This window comes from Corvus moneduloides, chromosome 5 (assembly GCF_009650955.1).
Source record: "Corvus moneduloides isolate bCorMon1 chromosome 5, bCorMon1.pri, whole genome shotgun sequence".
NCBI lineage: Eukaryota > Metazoa > Chordata > Aves > Passeriformes > Corvidae > Corvus > Corvus moneduloides.
In genome coordinates this window covers 11,945,680-11,972,314 of record NC_045480.1, presented here as the reverse complement: position 1 = coordinate 11,972,314, position 26,635 = coordinate 11,945,680, and the positions used below count along the sequence as shown (strand labels likewise).

The 26,635-nt window shown below is 40.7% G+C and overlaps 1 protein-coding gene across 7 annotated transcripts in view; it reads right to left on the bottom strand.

Moving 5' to 3' along the window:
* The window catches only part of PPP2R2C (protein phosphatase 2 regulatory subunit Bgamma), a 207,936-nt gene that overhangs the window by 120,968 nt on the left and 60,333 nt on the right, over positions 1-26,635 (bottom strand). For 2 of the 7 annotated variants that reach the window (XM_032108544.1, XM_032108547.1), the window contains exon 1: positions 26,086-26,169. The exons of 1 other annotated variant lie outside the window; for it this stretch is intronic. Coding sequence is in view for 3 of the 6 variants with exons in the window: in XM_032108541.1 (XP_031964432.1) it covers positions 26,086-26,155 (70 nt within the window). In the remaining 3 variants the exon portion in view is untranslated. Of the gene's footprint in view, positions 1-17,479; positions 17,532-26,085; positions 26,616-26,635 lie in introns of those variants that run through there. 4 more of the 7 variants (XM_032108541.1, XM_032108543.1, XM_032108545.1 and 1 more) reach the window with 4 other exon arrangements.

The window sequence follows — 26,635 nt, the reverse complement described above, 5'->3', positions numbered from 1 at the left end:
CACATTAATCTACATAGGGTTACCACAAGAATCGAGCCTAACAAAGACCTTTTTCCCTTTTAAAGGAGAAAAGGAAACTTTCCACAGTTCTCATGGTTTCCAGCAGGGACAACAGCTTTCAGCCACCAGTTTTTAGTATGACACATTCAAATGATTTGTATATCCCAAAGTGTAGTGCATTAGAGAGACAGAGACAAAAATAATTCTATCTGAAATACATGAATAAATCATTCTTTTGAGCATGGTGATGAATGCAGTATTTTACAATTTCCAAACCAACTCTCTAAAGCCCTACTAAAACAAGTGTGTTTGTTCCAAAAGTGATCTCTGTACCTTTCAGGAGAACCATGGTGGATTTTTTTTGGAGGAAATGTCAAGTTTAGACACCAAGGACTGGAAGCTAATGACCAACCATTTTATTCTGGTATGAGTGTGCACCGAATACTGATGTTCACAGGCAGGAACAATTTCCAATAATTAATTGGAAAAATATCAGCCTTCATTGCATTTGCTTAACTTTGGTCAACAGCAATGTTAATCTTGCAAGTGAACTGAGAGACAAGACAAAGCCTATACATGTGAGGTTTTTATATATTATTCAGAACTGCTGAAAAGCATGGAAAGCAAGACAAGAAAAATGTGATTATAACATGGCAGAGCAATTCTGCTAAGGAAAAAAAAACTAACCGAAAAAACCCCCACACACTTGTATTACATCAGTTACTTCAACTGAAGAGTAAATGTAGGGGTAAATAGAATTGGTCACTTCTTACTTGGGCAAAACAGACTCGTGCATCACTCACTTCCTTAACAAAGTGCCAAACAGCCTGTTTTCTTCTTTGATTTTTCTTTTTAATGTGGAACTGCATACTATTTTTCTCTAAAGTTCACCCTTTCCAACATATTAACCCCTTCAAAGCAATGAAACAGTTTGTGTCTCTGAATATCTGCTAATTGGAGTATAATTACAGCTGTCTATAAGCTATGACTATAAACAGACTTTGGCCAAAATATTTGAAAGAAATCTCCAAGAGAAATAATAACAATTGGTCACATATATAATATCATATTTAATAAAACCAGTATTTAAATATAAAATAAGATACAGCATGTTGGCTCAAATAAATAGGACTGATTAATTCTGTTCTGGGCACTAAAGATCAATGTCCTGTTCACCTTCTAAGACAGTGATTATTTTCAGCATTAACAGGAATTTTAGTAAATCTGCTCCTTTTCTTTGTGTGACAAAAACAATGGGTATCAGAAAGAAGCAAAATTAAAAGAATGTGACAACCTTAGGTTTTATGTGTTGCCTAAAGCCCTTTCAGAGTCACCAAAATCTGTCCCCAAAAGCCCGTGACACATGGATAATCTAGATATTACAGTAACGATGCATTGATATCACTGATCAGATCTCCAGAGAAAAGAATTCAAACAGTTTGAAATATTTGGCCATATCTTCTAATAAACACTGAAAGGACTAGGACTCCCAATATATTTACCCTCACTGAAACGCAAACTGGCAAATGCTAAAACTGGGGGGAGGGGAACCTTTACAATTGAAAGCAAGAGCTGAAATGGTCACAGTGCAGATTTTTGTTTCTTTACTTCAGTAATCTACAAAGACATCTGTGCAATGGTTTTCACACTTTGAGGGTACCATTTATTTCAAAAACAAGCCTTAAATGTTCAAAAACAAACATTATGTATTAATGCCTGAAAGAACCTTTCCTTTGTTTACATCCTCCTGATTTTCTCCAAATGAATTATTGTTCTCCAGCCTCCCCGACAGTCTACATTGACCTATGTACACCAAGCACTTCAAGAGGCACTTCAACCATATGGGATATTTCTAATAGGTAGGACCACTTTCACTGTCTGGGAGAGTCATTCATGGAATAAAAAAAGACAACTTTGTCTCAGGAGGAAGATACATTCCAGAGATTACTCCAATTCAAACAGAGAGCTCTTACACGACAGAGAGCACATGCTATTTTTAGGATGAATATGCATCCTGCCACCAAATCCAAGCTAGAATACGTCTCCCTCCATGTTTAAATCTTGTGTAGACTCTATTGTGTACATAAAGGGACTCTAATACATCTTTCAGACTCACTTATCACCTCCACCAGAAATTTTCATGTGAGTCCTATAGAAATCAATTGTTTTTCTACCGTTCATCTACCCTTTGAAAAATGAAGACAACCCACCTTTCAGTCTCCATGACTGGAAAAAGAAATGGTGAGCAGTACATTGTGCCGGCCTTTAGATGAATGAATCCATGCATCTAGGGCTGCACCAGTGGATTCCCAAGTGACAACATTCAGCTGGTGCTTGAACATAACCTTTCCTACTCCCTGCAGGTGTGAGAGGACTGTAGTCCCACCTGGGTCGCTCCAACCGACCTACAGCTGAATCACGTCAGTCACCACTGTTACAGAGCCCATACTTAAATCCCAGCACCCAGAAATGATACTGCTGGTACCCGAACTTTAATCGATAGTCTCCACAGAAAAAAGAATAATAGCAGTTTCAATGTACTGCATGGTATGGTTTTGCTAAGAACCTATGATTTTTTTTTACACAAGCTAAAAAGAATATTGATTTCTTTCAAGTCCACTGCACCCTAAATATAATTTCCACTGTTGCTATTTGAGATATGAGATAAAAATGCCATCTTTCTCACTAAGAAAAGAATCAACAAGTCTTTCCTGAAGCAGAAATGCCTAAGGCTATTCAGCATATTTCAAACAATCTTGGCAGCTGGAGGTAGCCAAAAACATACACTAATTCATGAAAAAACATACAGAAAATTCACTTTGGTGCCAGCCAAGCTTAGGGTATGTTCACTTTTCACTGTGGACTGCAAGACATTGCCAATCTAAAACATCCACAGTGATAACTAACATTAAAACTCAGTGCTTCACCTCCAAGTTACAAACCATGGAATAGCTGTAAAGCAAAAAAAAAAAAAAAAATAGACTCTGAGTAACTTCAGGAGGTTCACCAAGAAGTGCAAAATTCTGCATTTGGAGTGGAAGAGCTCCAGACATCTATCTGACTATCTGAAAAGCAACTGTCTGAAAAGAAACCTGTGGTGATCCTGAATGCTAGGCCAGATATGAGTCAACAGCGGGTTCACACCAGCAAACTCCATGCTGGCCCAACACTAGGAAGAAAGTGGCAAAGTGGCCAGAAGAAAGAGGGAAATCACGCTCCACTAACCCCTGATGAGGATACACGTTGAGCAGTGAGCAAGAATACAATGCTCTTCCACAAGTGACTGAACCAGATTATGACAAGCTAACATTTTTTTAAGACTGAATATTTGAAGCGAGTAATTCTGCACACGGGCACACAATTTTTCTTCTAAAAAATGCAACTGTGCAAATTCTTCAGCCATAGTCTGTTCCTTCATAGTGGGTTAATCTTTCAGGTTTGTCCTCAACCAAAGAACCTTGGGATGCTCTTAACAGGAATCACCAACTACAGGAAGACTCTACATCAGCTTAAGTATTTACCTAAATGTTCTACACATAGCTCAAAGACCCCTCTGTGTCATTATAACACTGTGAACTTTCTGGAATCTGTAAAAGCCTAATTTAGGAAGACAATATCAAGACATTTAATTATACCTTTCACACTACTCATGCATTGAAAGATCTTCTGGTTAGCATTAATTTGAATTCTATTGCCACATAAATTAATACAACTTAGACACATTTATCAGCCCTTTAAATAACAAAGTGATGTGTCCAGGCAGCATATTCTTGAAAGGAGAAAAAGACATACAATTAAAACCTAAACCGCAATTACTTTTCATTTCAGAAAGTTAAAAAGTAGCCTAGAGCAAATTACCTCCAAGAGAAAATCTGGAGAGCAGTTTTGCTTCAAGCAAAGACTTAACAGTATTTAAAAGAAAACAATATGCAGCATGAGTAAATCATATAGCAGACAAAAGGGTCAAAGAAAAATAAATGGGTTGTACTCAAGTTAGTATAAATCTGAATGCATTAAGCTCCTGAGGAAACTTGCAAAGACAGTATTAAGGTCACAGTATTCAACAGGGTAATTTTAACCCTGATTTTAACCTTGCATTTAATAAATCATATTATGCATTAGAATTTTCAAGTAGATTTCCTAACTTATTATGCAAATGAACAAAATGGTAATTCCAAATAGCTGTAGTAGCTACAGAAAATCTGGTTCCTTGGTTAAAGGATAGCATATGGTTTACTGATAAATAGAATTGCATTAAACCCTAAGAAAACTGACTAACAAATCCACATGATTTTATGTTGTGGTGAACCATGGCCAAAGCCAGGGTCAGCCAGATCAAGTAGACCCAAAGGTCCATTGGTTTGATGCTGCCACAGCCCAAAAGCCCTGAGCACTCACAAGGCTGTGAAAAACACATAAATCCGTGCCTTACCATTGGCCACAGCCCTCCCTGCCCTTATTTCTCGTATTTGGTTGTATTTCCAGAGAGATGCGTGTTCTTCGGTTGTTACATAGGTCCTTGTTATCCCTCCCCGCCTACCACTTCTCCCATTTGCTGTAATTCCTTCTCCCTGGCTGATGTTCTGTTGGTTACTGCGTGTTTTCCACGCCTGTTTCATGGGGGTACAAGACTCCTCCAAGCCATGCAGCTTCGACTTCGTTCTGTGGATTTTTCCCTGCAATAAACCCCTTCGTCCACAAAGGAGTCCCTCTGCTCTTTTCCTACCTCCTTGCATGCCTTCGACACCGGTGGGCAAGGTGATCTCGAGCAGATGCTTCGCTGGCCCTCCCCTGCCACGATCAGTTTCCATCCATCCTCGCTCGAGGCAGGCAGAAGATTGCTCGGTGCCTGGGACATCATGCTAGCCATCATGGCACCATAGCAATTTTAGCTCCCAGAAACTTTTGTGCGAAACTGAAGAATGTACTTACATTTTCTGACAGTAGTAGGAAAATCTAAGCTTTGTAGATTCTAACAATTCTGAATATGGTAGATGGAGTTCAGCCACATTTTCATCTTTACCTACTGTTGTCCTAAAGAACAAAGTCCGCAATGGTATTGAATCTGTGAAGATTTAGCACACTTGAAACTTCCAGAAAGGCTTCTGGGTGCGTGCTGAGATAAACTCTTTAAAAAAAGCTCTTGCAGTAGCAGGGGTTATAAGCTACATTCTCACACTATATACAATGTGGTACTGAAGACAAAAGTATCTAGGGTTACTGTACAAAGCAGTTAGAACAAGTAGATGCAGAGATTAAGACAAACGAATAGATGTATAGATGCAGAATAGGTGTAGAGGTGAGGCACTGGAACAGGTTGCCCAGAGAAGCTGTGTATCCTCCTTGAAAGCATTCAGTGCCAGGCTGGATGGGGCTTTGAGCAATCTGGTCTAGTGGAAGGTGTCTTTAAGGTCCCTCCCATTACACGATTCTATGAGATTAAAATCATGACTCAAATCACAAACAAAATATATACATACATATATATTTCTGGACTTACAATATGTACATAGAGTACAGAGAGTACAGTTATGCAAAGCCATGCACCCAGATCCAATCCCACTCCAGCTGGTGCCAGGTTCTCAACAGACTTCACTGGATACTACGTCACAATTACACAAATGCTTTTAACAACCCGTCAGGATTTTAAAGATGGTGTTGTTGCTCTCTGATAGAAACATGGACCTTAGTGTCCTAACATATCTAAGTAATGCATTTCAGTTTTTTAAAACCTACCAGAGTAAAAAAATAAAATTAAATTTAAAAAAATTCTATTATTTAGTCACTACCATTTGTATAGCAGGATGGCATGAGAGACTGAACTGTTCATGGTTAGTGACTCAAGCAATCAGCCATTTACAATAGCAGTGGGTGCTTTGCCAAGGCCAGGTTTGCAAGGTCACAGGCCAGGTGCAGAGGGGGTGAGCATCCACCATCAGAGGATAAGCTGGGGTTTGAGCCACATAAGGGGGAAGGCAGGTAAGATGCAGAGCCTGCAGAGGTGGGATAATGCTTTTTATCATGCCAGTGTCCTCCCTTAGATAACAGGCTCAGTTTTACAACTTCTCCCTGGGGAAGGACCAGGGCATTCACACACAGGCCTGAAGGTTTTCACTCCTTCTGATAGGGCACAACTGGCTCAACCACACTGGCATGAGAGGCAGCTGTCATGTCTTCGAAGGTGTCATAAACTATCAGAGACCCCCAGAGTTCCCCCTGCCTAGTTTTTGGGGCCTTCCACCAGAGGACTGCATGTGATCCACAGTGTTACATCAGACAGTGTAAAAGTGCCCCCCCAGTAAGGGAAGGGGTGTCCAACCAACCTGAATGTTTATTAACCCATTGAATGTTGTGTTTCAGGGGCTTCCCCCACTCCCAACTGATCAAGATGGAGACCATCACTTCAATCAATGGACACCAAATAACCACTATCAAGCCTCCTTGGTAGATGGGTAGGTATCTTTCCACTATCTACTCTTACCCTTTCTTTCTCATTCTTTCTTTTCCTTAGGTATTTTCTTAAGTGATATCTTTATACTTTCGTACCATTATATTACCACAGACAGAAAATAACCAAAATGGCTATATATCTCCTTTCCATTGCAAGTACATCAATCTAAAATAATCCCTACATAAACATATGTTTATGTAGTCAGTGTCATTTCACTCTAATCTACTGCAAACAAGAACCTCAGTCACTCTCACCTGCGGGGGTGAGTCATAACAAACAGTAAACTTAAAGAGGAAATGCCATTAGCTTTTCCCTTATGATAATATGTTAACCTGTTCTTCAACCATGTCTGTTAATATTAACATATTTAACTGGGACCTTACCCCAGAAGGCAGCCAGGCCTCCCCAAAACTCAGAAACTCCTTTTCAATAAAATGCAGAAGTAAGGACTCTTCAAATTTAAAAACAACCTTTGCCCTGCACCTGAGGGTCATCTACAGATCAATTAATCAAGTCCAAGATGATTCTGAGTCACATCTGCGTCCTTTAATGACAGTAAAAGAATGGTACTAAGGGACAATCCCAGGTCTTGCACTCACAAGGTTTGAAGGATATACACACAGACAACAGAAAGACCTCAGCAAAGAGTACCAAACAAGTTGTGGTTTTGGCTGGACACCCCTTTTTTTTTTTTTTTAATAAAGATTCCTGGAACTTAAGGAGTAGCAAGTACTGCAGATAAAAGCCAAGTATCACTACAATCAAGTCAAGCAGCAAACGGAAAGGGAACAATTGTTGTCAAGGAAAGAATTCTGTGTCCTTATTTCTTTTGCCAGCAGTGCTTGGATCCACATATTCCTGATGACTCTGAAGTCTGAGCAGGGAGTACTACTTCCAGAGAGAAAAATGCTGAGAATTTAAAGCTTTAGTGTCCTGCTTGACACAGATATGGAACAGTTGCCTTCTGGCAAGAATTAAAGCTGGTATGGAAATTTCACAAAAGGAATTAAAAGATGGTCTGGAAAGTGGCCAAGAGGAGATCAAAGGAACTTTAGCAGTATGAAGACACATACCGGAAGCACATGAAAAGCAACTTCAAGACAGACCATTAGGTTTAAGAGTTAAGGTTACCCATCTGTTGCCTGGGTAGAAGGCTGTGTGAACCAGGGGAAAATGTGAATTACTCTTGTGAGATATTTAGTCCAAAAATATTCATGCTCTCTTACATAATTTCCAGTCTTGACCACATGTCAGATGTCTAGAAGAACAGATGTATTTTAGATTCAGCCCAAATTTTGAACTGTAAGAACTGATCAACATGTCCTTCTTCCTGTTCTTCAAGTGTGGTGTGTTACTGGACCTGAGATTCAGACTGGGGAAGAAGACTGATAGCCAGTCTGATGGCTATCTGTGAGTTAAAAGATCTTAAATACAGATAAACTACAGCTCATGCCTTAGATCACATTTATTGTTGTAAATATCTAATATAGGCATGAGTAATCAGTTATTTTACAGAAACACAAGATCAAAAGTGGACAGTTTTTAGAGCAGCTAGCTTTGAGAGCAGAAATGAACCATCCACGGATATGATCTGGGTAGCCCCAGAGTTGAAAAGAGGAGCTCTGGGGCTGGGGATTCTGAGTTGGATAAATATTAAAGGGAATGCTGTACTACTGCTTTTAAGAACTAACATGATGTTTTACAGGAGGTTACGCAGGTGTTTTACCCCATCTCTACCTTAGCCCGATGTGCTACTATTGAACTCTGTCAATAAACTCTGTTCATGCTTCCATGAATAGGAGCAGTTTGTGAAAAATAAAATTGGAGAAAGGAAAATCTTTCTGTGCTCCATCAGGTTTCTCAGCAGGCCACAAAACAAGGAACTGAAAAAGCAAAAACTTCTTACATAAACTCACAAGAACCACCACTTACAAGCTAAAACACAAGACTTCAACAAATTCTTTGCCCAGGACATGTAAACAGGTGAAGTTACTATTTTTATGAGAAAAAAACTCTGCTCAAGTTGCTTGAACTGTGCAGCAGCTCTCCTAGTATCAGGTTCCACCCATAATGGCATGTCCTAGTTAAAATGTTTAGGTATCTCTTGGTGTCACACGTAGTCAATCTCATCTAGCTACTTGTATTTATATACTCGGGTATTAGCACTATTTCCCTAATATATCTTGCCATGCAAAGTCCTACAGGGTTTCACTTATACATTAAAATCTCGGATTTTGGAGTCACAATTTCTGGACTGCAGTGCAAAACCAACAAAGGCAAAGTACAGGAGACTCTGGTAAGCTCCTTTATTCCTTCCTTCAAGTTCAATTATTTGGGTTCTGTTACTGTGCTAGAGTATGTCTGTGCTCATATGTGGAGATATACTCACAGCTTTTTACCAGCTAGTCTCATAGCTCAATGCCTCAGAAAGCCTCGGGCAGCCTAGAGAGGCAGCACGGGCAATCCGGCACTTCAGTAGCTCTAAAAGCGGCAAATGGTAGCTGCAAATCTAATACCACCAGCAGAAGCAAAGAGGGAGAAATAGAGCTTCTGGTTTGCCTAATTCCTGCAATTAGAAGCTTTCAAACAGAAACAGAAACACACAGATGTTCGCAGAAAGGGGTGCAAAGCCAAAGAGGGCAGGTCCCCCCTTGGTCCTCTCTTTTATTCGGAGAAGGAGAAAGGGGAGGACTGGGGGGCGGACCTGGGGTGACCGGCCAATCAGACACTGCTAAAGAGTTTTGAGTTACATTTGCTTTTGCCTGTGCTTGGAACAAAGGAGTTCAGAACACACGGCAGAGGCAAATGTCTTGGGGAGGGGGAAGGGAAGCTTGGAACAGGCAGCAACAATTCCCTATTTTTTTTCTTTAAAGCTGAGTTGTAACTCTTAGTAACTTAAAGTGCATAGAACAGTAACAAAACAACAGTGCAAAACATAATTGGAATCTATCGTCCCTACAACTCAACAGTACTTAGGTTGCCCTTAAACTAGTTCCCCAGTTAAAACTCAGGGGGTTATTCAGGACATCTATGGTATGGGGTATCAGGACAAAGATTTACAAAATACAGTGCAAAATGTGAGTGTAAAGCAGTGCAACTTAACTTAAGGGATTAACATCAAAATTTGCAGTAGGGGGTTTACATGAAGGTGCAAAATCAGGATCTTTTGTACGGTGTCTCCTCCAGGAGGCAGTTTTAACCTCCTTAACTTTTGAGGAAGTGACATAAGGTTTTACCCATTTCCCTGGGATCCACCTCAGTCCTTGAGGAGTAGATACACTGGCATACCCACGTCCCCAAGTTACAAGTTTGTATGGTCCTTGGATTTTTTGAGTCTCTGGGTCCCAGATCAGGACTTCTGGATTTTCCTTCAGTTTCTGTCTCCCGGTGTTCTGGAAATGATGGTAGATGGGAGGGTTCGGATCCTCAAAGGTGCTGATCAGGAAGTTTATGGTAAACAATGCTTTGCTGAGTCTGAGGACAGGTGAGTTGAGTTTGGTGGTCCCTGACTGTTGTAGCAGCATTCGCTTGAGGGTTTGATGGGCACATTCAACAATGCCTTGTCCAGTTGGGGAGTGGGAAATACCTGTAACATGTTGAAATCGCCACTGCTGATGAAAGTTTTTAAACTCCTGAGAGGTGTAGGCAGGTTCATTATCAGTTTTTATCTCCTCAGGTATACGGAGCACAGCAAAAGCTTGGACAAGATGTTTTTCAACGTCTTTAGCCTTTTCACCAGCATGTGCAGAGACATACATAGCACCAGAGAAGGTATCAATGGAAACATGAACATGTTTTCATCTCCCAAATTCAGGGAAATGTGTGATGTCCATCTGCCACACTTCACCGCTATTAATGCCTCTGGGATTGACCCCCCTGCCCAGTGATGGAAGCTCTAGATTCTGGCAGTTGGGACATGTTGCCACTATTGCTTTTGCCTGTGTCCGCGACAGATGGAACATGCGGATAAGAGCAGGAATATTTTGATGGTACATGGCATGGCTCAATTTTGCTTGTTCAAAAACTTGGGGGAGCTTTGGTAAGTCGGCTGATAGAACTATGTCTGCTGGCATAGCCAGGGCATCAGCTCTACGATTACCCTCTGCAATAAATCCTGGCAGGTTTGTATGTGACCTCACATGCATGGCAAAATAGGGATGCTCTCTGTGGGAAACCAGATAAATTAGCTTTGAGAGCAAATAATAAATTTTTTTGTTTGAGATTTCTTTTAGGAGAGCATGCTCAGCTCTAGCAGTTACTCCAGCTACATATGCTGAGTCTGTGACCAAATTAAAGGGTTCTTTGAATCTCTCAAATGCTCTAACGACAGCTGCTAGTTCAGCTACTTGTGGTGATCCCTGGATTACTTTGATGTCAGATTCCCACTTTTGCGTCTTTGGATTTTTCCATGTGATCATGGACTTTTTACTTTTTCCTGAAGCATCTGTAAAAATGGTAATCGCATCGAGGAGTTTTCGACTTTGAATCTCTCAAGGGATGAAAGAGAATGCCAGATTAAACATGTCATGTTTTGGGTAATGACTGGAGATTTGGCCTGAGTAACTATCTAATGCAAATTGTAAATTTGTATTATTTTGAAGTAGGTGATCTAATGTGTCAGTTGTTACAGGTAAGTAGATGCATGCAAAGTCACATCCTGCCAGGGTGCGGAGCCTTGCTCTACCCTTCATGATAATTTTTGCCATTAGTTCTTGTGGCTGTGGGATGGTTTTAGGAGGTTGGAGTGGAAGGAATACCCATTCAGTTATGATGAGGGGTTCCTTCTGCTCTTTGTCCCACTGAAATATGAGGCTGTGAAAGCATGGTACATTCCCTAGAATGACAACCTTAAAGGGTAGGGAGGGCTGATACCTGTGTGCTTGTCTGGTGGAAATGACCTCTTGTATCTTTTTGAAAGACTGCCTTGCCTCTTCTGTCAAGGATCTAGGGGATGCTGGACCACCTTCCCCTTTTAACAGGTTTGCAATAGGAGCCACATCCTCTGTGGTGAGTCCTAACCAGGGTCTTAAATAATTCAGTGTCCCACAGATCTGTTGCACTTCCTCTAATGTTTTTGGGTTATTATTAATGGTGATGGGTGTTGGGGTGATAGAGGTTTCTGTGATTTTGAGTCCAAGGTATTTCCAAGGGCTTGTTCTCTGCATTTTTTCTGGTTGTAATTCAAAGCCCTTGGCCTCTAGGGCCTCAATTACCATGTTAAGTGTTTGCTCGAGATACTGATTATTGGGAGCACATACCAGCACATCATCCATGATGGCTTTCTCTGCTTTAGCACAGATGGGAAATAGAATTTTAGCAATATACTCTTGCAGAGAGCTGGGGAATTTTTCATACCTTTGGGAAGCACAAGCCAATGGTAACATTCCATGGGAGTCTCACGATTAAGAAATGGCACAGAAAATGCAAATTGAGGGGCATCTGCAGGGTGGAGTGGAACATGAAAGAAGCAGTCTTTAATATGAAGAACAGCTAAAGCCAATGTTGTGGGAGCATTGAAGGTGATGGCATACCTGGTTGAAGGGGACCCACGTCTTCAATAACCTTATTGATTTCTCTAAGATCTTGGAGGAGCCTATATTTGTTCTTTCCTGGTTTTTGTATTACAAACACAGGAGTATTCCAGGGGCTATTAGTTAGCACGATATTCCCTTTAGCCAATTGTTCAGCTACTAATGTTTTGAGTGCCTCTAAGTTTTCTTCTTTTAGCGACCACTGGTTAACCCACATTGGTTCATCTGTTTTCCAAGTTAGCTTTTGTGGTTGGCGCTCAGCTCCAGCGGCCGCAAGGGAAAATTTTGATGTCTAGGGGTGATATCAATTTTTGTTCCCCACTGAGACATGGCATCCCTTCCCCACAGGGTGAATTTGGTGTCTAGGACATATGGACGAAGTGTCACTATTTGTCCTTCAGGACCTTCAATCTGAATGGCGTTTTTGGATTGCTTCGCAATTTGGGTACCTCCAATCCCTTGTATGATGCCCTGAGATTGCAATTCCCATTGCGCAGGCCACTTATCAAATGGAATGACCGACACATCAGCACCTGTATCTATCATCCCCATGATACTGATTTTATGTGATCTGTGACGGAGCTTACATTTTACAACAGGTTTACCGTTTCCCAAAACCTCAGTCCAACAGATGGCTGGGATATGACCATCTGTGGGCAGGTATTTGGGCAGTGGAATGGCCTGTGCAATGACTTGACCCTTTGGCATAAAGTACGGTGGATATATATATTGTACCATTAGGTTAGAACACCCGTTCTGATACACTTTCATGAGTGTGGGTGTAACCTCTATCCCAGCAGGTGTTTCCCGAGTGTTCCCAATAATAAAAAGGTATGTAAAATCTGGCATGTGGTCCACATTCTGGAATGAGATGGGTATCACAGTCTGGTTGTTGTTGTTGAAATGGTGTGTTTCATCACAGGTTACCTTAAACCTGAGTCCAGAAGTCCAAGTTGCTTTGTCTGCAGCTCTATTTATGTCGGAACGCGGAGCTGTTAGGATGTGTTGAGTCGCTAGTTTCCCTGCTGTTGACCTGGGGAAACAGTCTTTGGAGAGTTTTTATCAGCAATTATAATTGTTCTGCAATTGCGAGCTGTATGTCCCTTTTTCTGACAAAGACAGCATACAAAGTTACTTCGAGATTGAGTTTCCCCTGTACCCATAGCATTCTCCACAAGCTTCCCCACCATCCCCACTTTTTTCAAAAAGGGAACAGCTGTGTTCAGCTGCACCTTCTTTGTACAGACTTCAAGGATGGATTCAACAGTCGGAGGGGGATGCAAAGGAAGAGCGAGGATGACTTATTTGCAAGCATCATTCGTATTCACTTGGAGCAGTTCGAGTAGGAGCGCTTGTTGGAGGTCAGGATTAGGGACCTGGGAAAAGATAGCTTTGCGCAAATGGTTATAAAAGTGAATAATATTTTCATTTGGCAATTTTTTGATGTTGGTATAATGAGATGTAGGAGTCTGAGATGGTAGTAATGTTAAGGCCTTTTCAGCAGCATGTGTGATTTCAGTAAGAACTGGATGAGGGATAAGCATTGCTTGGTTTGGGGGATTTGCCATATTATTGTCACCAGATAAAAGGTCTAATGTGATATAATTATTGTCACAGTCCACGTAATTATCTGGAGTTTGCCACAAAATTTGCAATAAATCAGATAAAATTATTTTCCACTGTTGTTTCTACAACACAAAATCACCAGGTGTGAGAAGAGTTTGCATTATTGTAATTAAATCATGAGGTACAAGTAAGTGAGTTGCAAAAGTAGCACTTAAAAAGCTCTTTAAAAAATTACTATGCATACCAAACTCCTTAATTGCCTTGCACAAATCCTTAATATTAGAATAAGGAAAGGATGTCCAGCCATGGTTAGCTGTTGTGCTAGTACGAGAGAGTGTAGTAGTAGCAGCAGCAGTTACTTCCTGGTAGCCATGGGTTCCCAGATTTAAGGGGGTAGTCACATGACTGTGGGAACCTGGGGTGGGACAATGGGAAGCAGGGGCAGGGAGTGGAGGGGCAGGGATGGGGAGTGGAGGCAGGGATGCAGCAGGAGGAGGGGAGGGGTTGGGGGCGGGGTTGTGGGAAGCAGGGGCGGCACTTGAGCCATGGGTGGGAACAGAGGAGGGGATGAAACACGATGCTGTGGGGGCAGGGTTTGGGGCAGGGACAGGTTCCAACACGGGAGTGGGAGGGGATGGGGACAAGAAGGTATTTGTGAGGTGAGGGAGAAAGGGATTGTGGGACGTGTAGTTTGGAGATGAAGAAACGTTGCATCCGCAATTATTGGAGACAAACAAACTCGGAGAAAAGGGGTTGGGGGGAGGGGGTTTTTCCCAACCTGAGAGCACATGGCAATGGCTGTCCCTGGGAACAAAGAGATCAAGGGAGAAGGGGTTTTTACGTGCGCTTAAAACATGAGGGCTAGAAACTGGGGACAAAGGAGTGGAGAAGAGGGTTTGGAAAGGTCCTTGGACTGGGTCCGGATTCCCGTCCAAGGCAGGGTGCTGAGGAAACACGGGTGAGCCAGGAGGACGATGGCACTCCTGTGCTGAAAAGCAGTCTGCTCTAGCTGTGTTTTCCAGTGTAGGGGAAGAGGGGTCAGGGACACAGGGGTTGTAAGAGGGTGCAAGGGAATTAAAAGAGGATTTCTGCGGTGGCTTGTCATGTACTGCTTTTTTCTCGGCAAAGTGTAACTTAGTAACAGGAGAGGAAAGAATTTGAAACTGTTTTGTCTCCTGAACACCTAAGAGAGGAGAGTTTTCTCCCCACCTTATCCCAAAATTCAGAATATCTGATGTCCTCAGAGGTCAGATTAGGAAAGTACTGAAAAAGTCATCGTACAAAAGATTGAACCAGATTTTTAGGGTATTTATGCCCAGTACAAGAAAGGTAGCTTTGAACTTGGTAGTATATTTCTCTATGGTGTGCAGAAACCTCAGATCCCATTACAAATGCAGCACCACAAACCTCAGTCCCAAATCGCAAAAAAAGAGGAAAAAAAAAGAGAAAATTTGCACCGGCACCAGCTTAAGACAGAAGCCCCTAAACCAGCAGGGAAATACTCACCAGAATTCTGGATTTACCACAGGAAAGCTGGTCTGGAGGAAAAAAAATAAGCGAAACGGGTCTTCTACTTTCCAGCTGTTCCCTCACCACGTGGTGTGGGGGAGGGTACAGGCTGAGCCTGTGGGCTCACTGTTACGCAAAAAGTAACAGCTCGCTACACAGAGCTGGCACGGCAGGATGTGCAGAGCTAACTCCAGCAGACACGCAGCTGCTGGGACACCCTAAAAGTCTCTCAAAACTGAGGTTCAGAGAGAGCACGCTGGGTGCCAGATGTGGAAATATACTTACAGCTTTTTACCGGCTAGGCTCATAGCTCAATGCCTCAGAAAGCCTCGGGCAGCCTAGAGAGGCAGCACGGGCAATCCGGCATTTCAGTAGCTCTAAAAGCGGCAAATGGTAGCTGCAAATCTAATACCATCAACAGAAGCAAAGAGGGAGAAATAGAGCTTCTGGTTTGCCTAATTCCTGCAATTAGAAGCTTTCAAACAGAAAACAGAAACACACAGATGTTCGCAGAAAGGGGTACAAAGCCAAAGAGGGCAGGTCCCCCCTTGGTCCTCTCTTTTATTCGGAGAAGGAGAAAGGGGAGGACTGGGGGTGGACCCGGGGTGACCGGCCAATCAGACACTGCTAAAGAGTTTGAATTACATTTGGTTTTGCCTGCTCTTGGAACAAAGGAGTTCAGAACACATGGCAGAGGCAAATGTCTTGGGGAGGGGGAAGGGAAGCTTGGAACAGGCAGCAACACTCATATGCACAAATTTCTCAATGAAGATTTTTGGATCAAAGGTACTAAGCAAGAGGGACATTAAGGACTTTGAAATATTTGCAGCATTTCAGGAAAGAAGACTGCCAAACTGAGTGTATTTTAAAGAAAACAGTGTAAATTCAACTGCTAACAATAATACGACTGAGTTCAGTCATTAAAATGTAAAATATAGGAATAGCTTCCTGTGCTAACCTTAATATAACTACATCCATCAAGTCTCATCTGTAATAACCAGCCTGGTGTTTGCTCTGTGGGGTCCAAATCACTAATCCTTCCCATTTACAACTTCCTGGCTTTCAGGAACAAAAATAATTTTCTGTCTAAATATACTTACACTTAAAAGTCAGAAATGAATCCCTCTGCAAACAACTCTCCACATTGGCAATCGCCTTTGTTAATAATTATTTATAGTGCAGAAGCATCAAAGCTTTCTGCTTTCACATTTAACATTACTACTATAACTACCATTTCCCAGGTACATCCAGGACAGCCGTCGAACATTTTTCCAGCGTACTTATAGTTGGTATTTCCTCCCTTCCTTCTACTGTGCATAAATATTGCAGAAGCCTTATAATAAGGTGGTTTTGAAGGAGCACAGCAGTAAACTTCACTACTCTGTAAGTCTTTCCCACACTGACCAAACCGGTGCACACTGAGCAGGTCACAGGGAGCAGCAATGGGACCCTGATGACAGATGGCAACTTTGCACCAGCAGAAGACAGCACTGCCCACGGCCACCCGTGCTCTCAGGAGCAGGCAGCTGTGGTGGTTCCCTCCCTGACAGCAAGGACAAATATAAACCAGGCCAAGTCTGCTGACATTTTCTGAAGAAGCCTCAGTCGGTGGGCTAACCATCCCCTCTTTCCCTGCTGCTCTGATACTTCCCCTGAAATAGGAGAGGCTCCAAGAGCAGCAGGGAAGGAAAATGGGCGTCCCAAGCTACAGACTCCTCTGGAGAATGGGCAATTTGCTGACAATAATGGCAACCATGTCAGTTTCAAACCAAATCCCAAATTTTAAATACCTTGAAATTAACTTGAAGGTATGAAGAAGTAAAAGATATTGTCAACAATCTAAACAAAAAACCAGGGAAAAATCAACACAACAAAAAGCTGTTTGTCTGTACCCTCTACAAATCACATTCAGCAGTAATTTCTGCAGCACAGCTCAAAGTAATGGCAACTAAAACCCTTCACTTGGATGTAGTGTGAATTCTTGCAGACAGTAAATCTTGAAGTTTTAATATAATTGGCTGAGTTGAAATATCATTGCTGCTAATATATGCAACTTACTTGTCTTAAAACTAGCACCTTTTGTAACATTTACATAGTAACACAAAAGGCCTCTGCTCTATTTTCTTCATCTTTCTGAAATGCATGTGGAAGCACAGAAATGTCTACTCTATCAAGTAAGCATGCACTTAATCCTGGAAAATAAAATCCACATTCAAGGGAACAGTTTGTCAGAAAGCTGCAGCTCATCACCACCATAGAGGAAAATCAGAAATTCAAGGACACCGCTTCTCACACCATGGTGTAAGGAAAATTTTGCTCCAGTCACAGGCAAGTCTCACTCCCCTGACCAGCAAACACTGTCACACATAGACCAAAACAGACTGTCAGTCATACGGGACTTGAAGGACAGTGCCCTACATACCAGCTCTTACTGTCTCCCAATGCTGAAACTTCTCCATTGCCATTCCAGTACTTCGAGATTCACATTTCAAGCACAGCAACTGGGAGGAATACAGACACACCAGAAACATGCAGTAGCAGTCATCCACAAAACTTCTGTGAGTGTAACACATACCGTAACACAAGTGCACACAACATGCACAAAATCATATTCACATTGCACCTGAGCAATGAGAATAACCATCATCCATAGGACCACTACTTGACTCTTAGTAAGGCAATCCAGGAAATTCTGTAAGATGTAATAATTCACATCTACCTATTTCAAAGAGACTGCATATGTGAATTCTGCTTTGAGCTTCACTGCTGATTAAAGAGAATATACTTGACCTAAATCTTCCATTCAAAAGAAGACTACAGAATACACATCTGACTTCATCTTGTACTGGTTATTCCCACATCACAGATCTGCATGCAGCAATAAAAGATATCGAATCAAGCAGGGTGTCAAATTAACATGTATCATTACAAGAGTCTCATGTGCTACCTTGGCAGCCAATTCAGGCCCACACTCACCAGACCACTGTGCCTACTTGTTGACTTTTTCTACTTAATTATTATTACTGAATTTATTAGTTGAAGTTTTCTTTTTATCACAGCACAATGTAGAAATAAAGACATTCTATCAGAAATTATTTATGAAATAATAACAGATCCTGATTTACAGCTATACACTTATTAAAGACCTCATTCCAGGTTCTGTCAAATTGATACCTCTCAAACAATACAACATGATGGTTTTTTGGCTGGATGAAAGTTTAGAAATAAATTATTGATAATTGGTGATCAGCTCACTGATTGAAAATTATTTTTAGTTTCTATTTGAAGTGTTCATTTAACATCTTAGAATCAGGAGGAATAATATGGAGTCATTAAAAATTGAGGGGAAAAATAAACAATCATTTACTTTTAATTCAACTCTGATGATCTTTATTTCTACTAGAAACCGGCCCAGAAACTGGTAGAGCATGCTATGGCTGCCTTTAATGCAAACACTACTACCACAGGCAGCATTAAACTCAGAATTTATGCAAATGGTGTTATTTTGTACAGTCATTAACTATTTGCAACACCTGAGTCATGGAACAACAAAAGCACTGCAAACAGGAAGAAGTAACGTAACACTAAGTAATAAGTTCTAAACAAACTTGAGTTGAACTGGAACTAGAGACAAATAAACCAACTCTTAGTCTTTTACTTTCTTCTGTAAGTAAAACACATAAATGTCATTATAACAGATGTTTGCACCCTTTTCTTCTCTTTTTTGTAACAGATCGATCAGTGAATATGAAAGAAAAAAACACTGCTATATTTAACAATACAGATTTATTACGAATCTCATCTCTATGTACATTTGTATTACTTGTCTTTAACTGGCAAAATACAGTCTGCTTTCATTTGCATTCAAGTAATAACAAAAACAGGAACAAGAGTTTTTCAGCAAGGAAATATTCTTGAGGAAAGGAATTCTCTTACCATATATAAAGCTGCTTTGCTAGGTGGGGGTTTTGCTCTTGGGAAAGAATTGGAGAACTTTCACCAGGAACCAGTAATACAGACCACATTCATGACTAAGGGCAAACTTAGCATTAACCTAAGAACTGTGGAAATAGTTGATCAGGAAAGTGCCTCAATATGGCTAGAAGTTCATTTAAAACCCTTTCTTGTTTAAAAAAGTCCCAGAAGTCCCCATAATAACTTTATCTAATTTTCTGAGTTTATTACCTTTCCCTGGCCAAACAACTACACTGAGATTAGCCAGCAAATACTTTGTGTTCTCTTAGCATACAGTCCTTGAGACAAAGCCTATGGTGATTAAATAAACTGTGGATGGAAAGTTTCAAGGATACAACTAGTAATGATGTAGTAGTTACACAGCATAAACAGTAAAGATGGATTACCTTTTCATGGCTGTAATAAAAGACAGCTCTTCTTCATGATAAAATATTCAGTGTTATTGTATAATGTTTCACATTTTAAACTGATGCAAGAACAACATCTATTATTCTCTAAATTCACCATTTAAATATATGATATATTGCTGAAATGTCTGAGATTTACATAGAAAACATATAGAAAATACACTGCGAAGTACAGTTTCATAATGATACATACACTAAATAAACTGTTCCCATGGTGAACAATGACACTCACTCTACCTGCACAATGTTGTTTAGTTTTACACTATTTAATACTTTTAAACTGTCAGTTTCAATTAGAAAAAGATCTGGCAGAGACAGTGAGCTTGCATGGATCATATATCTATGCCTGCATTTTATCTTACACACACATTGCACTGTCCATGTCCTGAACTTCTGTTTTTAAGACTTATATGTCACTCAATCTATTACATGTAACAGTTATATAGTTAAATATACCAAAAACATTTCTATTTATGATGTTTCTTGTCTGCTGGCACCTGGAAAAGCTCCTGATTGGTGGAAGTGGGTTCTTTTTCAGCTCCATGTTCTCATTCTCATGGAAGGAGCTTAGCTGGTTTGTCATGTAGCTAATATTCTAGATTGTTCTTTTCTTTTGTTAATACATCTTATTCACTTCTCCAGGACCTCTAGCACTATACAGCAACCAAACACATTTATTATTTAGACAGTGAGTGCAAAATCGTCTGTTGATTACATATGCATGTGAAGTGAGCCAAGGTTGCCATCAGTCCCTAAGGGCAACCCACCAAACCAATGACCCAGCATCAGAGATTTATCCCTTTGCAAACAGGGAAAATTGCAGCCCAGCTTAATCCCACTTAGTAAACCTTTACAGGGTACATGTGACACGATGAATAACTGTCATCGGGAGAGCAAGACATTAAATGAAGATCCAAACCAAGTGCATGCCTTTGAAGCATGTCCTGCACCTCAGAGTGGCTTGAAATGTCCTCTCAGGATGATCTAACAACCAGTCCTTAAACAAATCCCATCCTTGAAGAGGCAGGTCTTCTGAGGAGGCAGTAACAAGTTAACACTAACATGTTTCTGCACTTTGGGAATGCTGGGAACAGCAAACTAAGCAACTCTCAAGTCCCAGCCTAGGATCAACCATCCTAACCACAATCCTGATTTATGATTTCTTCATAAAATAGATTTGGCAAAATAGAGACAACAATCTTAAGAGTGCCTAACAGACATAGTATGAATGGAGTACTTTGAAAGTGTAGCTGGTACGGCATCACGACAAGAGTTGCTGGCAGTGTAATTCACACTGGCTAAATCCATACTTCCTTTTCTGGGCTTGTTGGAGTGAATTGCTGCCCCATGTCACCCATGCAGACATTGCCTTAAATATCTGTGCTGTGCAGATCCAAGCTTTGAGTAGTGCCAATGTTTGATTTTCCTGGATGCTGAACCCCACATCCAGCTACAGGTTTGAGTGAGTGAGCAAACAGATCGGGCTTCAGTGCAAGCCAGTGTGACAGCAATGCTCCAGCTCTGCCTCCATGGCTTCACCCAACTAAGCCGCATGAATAAAGATTACAAAGTCAGCAACATCACTTGGATGGAATAAACCTTATTAATCCAAATCTTCAAGGCTACCCACAACATTCATCTGAATATCACTGTGAATAAAAGAACCAAATCCGTGCACAGAAAGACATAACTGTATCCTGTTTAACAAGGGGAAAAGTTATGCTTTTACAAGGTTTACCCCTATTCTTACTCGACTCAAGGAAAAAAATAAGTAACACAAGTGACTAGACTAAGAATGAGCAACAGTTTCCAGGGTAATTCTAAAACATTTTCTAAATGAGTTCTGTAAAAAGATTAAAATCATCAATATTCACAACATAAATCCTGAATTGCTGGATGTTGAGAGGAAGAGTTACCTCTTATACTTTTCTTAGTAAGTAGAAATCAGTGAACTAGACTGACCAATGGTGAACCTGAGCCAGCAGAGTGTACTTGTTCTCTATATTCATCCAATTAATACTTCAGGTATTAAGATCTAATTAAAATTATATTTGAGATGTTTAAGAAAGAAAGCTCATAGATAAATTTATGTCAGATGAAATTTGATAATTTCCTCTAATTTTGATTACTGGAGAAGAGAGATACTAACTTCTTTAGTTAAGGCAAAAAGAAAAGGCCCCAAAATCTGTTTTCATTATCTGCAGAGGACTTTTCTTTAAAATCATTGGGAAAAAAAGGAGGGTTTTTATCCTCTATAATAAACATTTCACATGGTTATGATTCAGTATGTTTTATACTGCACCAGTAATTCTCATTATTCTTCAAATAACATATTTGAGGACATTAATACACCATTAACATGATTAACTTTTTCACTGACGTTAAGCCATATAGAATCAAATGGCACAATTTGGCCATATAAATGACTAGACAGTGCAGGTCAGCTTCTGCCCCACTGCACCAGTGCAACTCCACTGACTCCGCTTGCATTTCCAGGCCTAGACCAAGGGAGGAACCTGTGTCTCTCCAGAAACTGGAAGTATAAACAACTTTTTATTCCTTCCTGAAACAGAGATATTCCTTAAAAAGGCAGGGATCAATTCATATGCTAGACTTGCCTGCATGCAACCTGTAATATGCCTTCACCCACCAGAGAAGCATTCCTCCAAACAAATTTGGGATCATGGAGGTGAAACACACCCTTTAACACAGTTTGGCAAGAATAGTGAATTTTGCTCATTATTTCCGTTAATTGTTAAATCAGTAAAAAACGGAGTAACTGAATAAACCTGGCAGTTGAGTAAGAGCGGCACCATTGATTCCTGCAACCCACCAGGAATACAGCAACCATACCATGCAGTTCACTGCTCTGAATCAGATCCCGTGTGGCTGATCCCAAGGCCCTGAGACAGCAAAGCCTATCAGCAGTCCTGTCAGTTTTACCATTAATCTTAAGCACAGGTAACACCAAGGGAACTCTAGGACTGAAGGACATTCTCTGCCCGCTAAAGCACACAAGCCTCTTTTATCCCCCTTCCCCCCTCGCTGTCCACAATATTCTTGCCCTCTCCCCCACAGACTGTCTGTACAGTAACGAAGGATCATGTTTCTCCCATCCAACCCATCTTCTCTTCCCGTGCCTCTCCTCTCTCCTCAGTGCTCCTACAGTTGCTGTGGAAATAACACATTTTACTGACCCAACACCTCCTGGGCAGCTGGTTCCCACAGCTGTGGTGCAAAAGGCAATTAAGATAAAACACAGCTCAGCAATGAATCACAAGCCTGAACAGATCTCAGAGGTCATCTAGTCCATTCCTCTGCCCCACGGGAGGCTCGGCTATCCCCATGTCATTTCTTACAGACATCTATGTCACCTGCTTTTAAAAACTTCAGCGATAAAAATATCACAAGCTCCCTAAGCAATATATCCCAGCGTTTCACCACCTTTGCAAAGAAGTTCAATCTTTCCTCACAGCTCACATTCTCTAAGCCTCAGATCTTTTTCCTCTCTTTCTTTACAAGTGTCACCAGATCTTTTCTATTTTCCTCACACAAACAAGTCCATTCAAGCAGTTTGCTTCAAAAATTAGTTTTGAAAGTAATCATTGAAAAATTTACTGTATATTGCTGCCGGAATTAAATCACCTTTTTCCACTGTGCAACCATAACGTAATTTTAAAGACTTTAAATGACAAAATTATTCATGTTCTGCTTGTTTTAATGCTATATTGTAGTTGTGCATATGTTACAGGAGAAGTAGGGGCAGGTAGCCACTACTGTCATATGTATGCCTATAATGCCTATTACCAGAAACAGTATAACAACAAATCAAAAAATTGTTGAAATTTAAAAACCAATTCGATTTTCCAAAGTCATGGTAAAGCCACATTTGTCACAGATAATCCCAATCTTACAAAATAATGACCTATCAAAGAGATGAAATTTGACTTTCCTCAAGCAAGCAGTTTTGTTAGGAACACATTCAGTCCTAGCAAGAGTAGAGAAAATCAGATTTGGCTCACAGCTTTCCTATACCCTGAATTCATATGTCATCTGATTGCTTGGGCTTTTTTAAATCACTGAGAAAGTAAAACAGGAAGGGAAGTAAAGCAATACTATAGTTAACCCACGTCTTCATGATTCTTGCTGGCTTTACTTTCTTCAGTGAACAGTTAGAGGAAGAAAGTACATATAAAGGTTAGAAATACCTTCTTTTGTAAATTAATTTAATCTGCTGCATGGAAGAGCAAGGACGGAGGACACCACTTACCAAGATTTTAATACTCTGAAAACAAGATAAAATTTTAGTTATTCACAAAAAGCAATGAACTGGTAGATTCTCTAATACACTGGACACAACACAGTATTTCTTCATTTTAAATGGTGGATTGCAAAAGCTAAAGAAAAACTTGGATTGGACCCAAAGAAGTGTAACAAGGTAACATATTATTGCCTTTCTATTGTTCCTTCATACAGCACTTAACACGTCACAGGACCAAATGCAAAGCCTGTGAAAGGACTGAAGGCCTTTACAGATGAGAAGTCTTAAAGTTCTTTCACAGAGCCAAATCTCTAAACAAAAAAATACAAAATCCCACAGAAGAACAAACAAAGCACATTTTAAGCACCAGTTTAACTAATGCATTCATTATGCATTTTAAACAAAGTGTATCAATTGGAAATTAAAATGTGTGATGCTCCTCTTTGAGCTGAAGGTCTCCCTGGAAAAATTTCACAGATAAATCCATTCCCTCATGATTTTGAAGATCTTTTCAAAGGTGTGGTAATGTCAGATATAACAGATGTGAAGAATTCTATTACACCTGACAAACTCTGCATTCCCAACAAGAATTACAGAGATGTAAAAGTCAGAGATGAAAAACTAACACTTTGCTACTGAGGATTTCAAGAACAGATGCCAACATATTTAATGATGACTTCTGATCACAGGAAAAATATAATACGGGCCAGCATTGGTATTTGAAGCGTATTTTGACCCATTTCAGACAAGCCCCTCCATGTGCAATGGCAGAACATCCACTCCTTATGATCCAAGTATCAAGTGAAAATAAAACATGAGAAAAATCTAACACTTGCATCAGCAGTGTCACAAAAAATACTAAAATTCTCCATGTAATTTTTAGAACACCCATGACATATAGAAGAGGACAATACAGATTTGCAAAATCCACAAGGAATTATTTTCCTCAGATTGCAAAACTGAGAGACTTGAATGTTCAATTTTTAACATAGCTGCACATCTGAAATTCACCATGTATCAAGTACACTGCAGTAATTATACTTGCATTTTGCAGAATCTAAGGCATGAATTTAAAAATTTAAACAAAGTTTCTTCAAATGTTATTACAGGTGACAAATCTCAAAACATAAATAATAATTCTGAAAAAAAAATTAACCAAAACTTCGAAACAAATTTAAAAATTGACTGAAACATGAATCAGAGTGCAAAGAATGTCCTAGAGGCAAGATTAGAAAGCAATTACACCAGTCACTGGTAACAGTTACAGTACACAGCATTTTTAATTTTTCTTCTGAAAAATCTGCCTTGTGGTCCCAGTATGACAAAATCATCCTACTGTTTTCTCCATTCTAAAAAAATTAAAATCATCAATAATCAAGAGAGCATCAGGTGATCACGTTTCAGGATGCAGCATGGGAGTATTAAGTGACTGAGCATTGATCAAATGACGACAGATTCTGGAGACTGTGTCTCCAGGAGTATTGGTTGACCCTGATGTTAAGTGTGTTCATATTATATAAGCCTACACTGGGTTACTGGTTCTGCTGCTGAAAAGTGCTGTTAAAACTGCACATACAAATACATTTGCAAAGTCAAGCACCTATGAACACATTTCTCCTGTTCAATCAATCTTAAAATGGCCTACTCTTAAACCAACTTTCTGGCAAGGAAATACAGACCAGTACCTGACCCAACCATTTCACTGTTCTCAAGGGAAATTCTCTCAGCATTTAATGTGTGTCACCTGCAGGAAAATTCCTTTTATGTAATAAGCTAAAAGTCACTGCATGATTTAAAATGAAGGTGCCTTTTCTTTTCTCATGTACCTTGCACAGACACAGGGGATGGAAAGAAGGCAGCAGTATTTCAAAGGATGATGCTTACATATCCCTTCTAAATGTATACAGTTCTCTAGGGAACAATCAACTCAGCAATGTCTGTAATGCTTGGGCTATAATTACCAAAATGAGATGCATAACCTTTATTACACCAGCAAACAGTTAACTTTGCAAATAATTTCTCTTACTTCAGTGCTCTCAAATCTTTCATCCTTTTTTTTTAAGTAATCAAGTGCTTCCAGTCTTCCACACTGCAGCTACTGTGCATTCAATGCCAGGTGCTGCACACCTCACTAGCAGAAACTCAGCACAATGCAAGACCTTCTCCAGCCCGTGTAGTTTCACATACTGCTGTAGCATGACAGAATGTCTCTGGGATTTAGAAAATTCAGACAGATTCTTTTGCTACATCCCACAGAAAAACGCCTTGAAATTCCCCCTGTTTAAAAAAGGAAAAAAGGAACAGCCTGCATCTCCAAACATGACAGTGCATTCCTGGCATAGAATATGCAGTGCAAGAAGAGAAAAATGACAGTATTTATGTTACCTTCAGTCACATAGTTGTGGTCTCGCAGAAAGCTGTGGTTAATTTTCCGTGTGTCCGTGTCCTCGCCCATTTACAGCAGGATTACTCAGCATGCCTATCCGCAGTGGACTGATAGCATCAGCAGAGGTCGTCACAAGAGCACCATCCATGCTGCCACTGCCTAGCAGAGGCGGGGAACACACCGGGCCACTGAGCACAGCATAATGAGAGCTACTGAGGCAGCACAGATTGGGGGTGTGCGAATAACGAGCGGGGGGAAAAAAAAAAAAAGAGGAAGGGGGGAAAAAGGGAAAAAGAAGTAGCGGGAGAAAGCCGGAGGGAGAAACGGCTCCGAGAAATTACGAATGCAGAAAGCCAGTAGGGAGCTTGCGTGAAGGGAAAAGAGGCACTTCTCCCACAGTTAAAGAATAGCCCCGTCGCTTGGGCAGGTAGTCCGCGCACAGGTGCCCCCGCAGCGCCGGGTCCCGGCGCCGGGCGCTGGCGGCGATGCCGGACTGCAGCGGGAGCCGCCCGCAGCGGGCTCGGGCCGCGCCGCTGTCACACGCCTGTG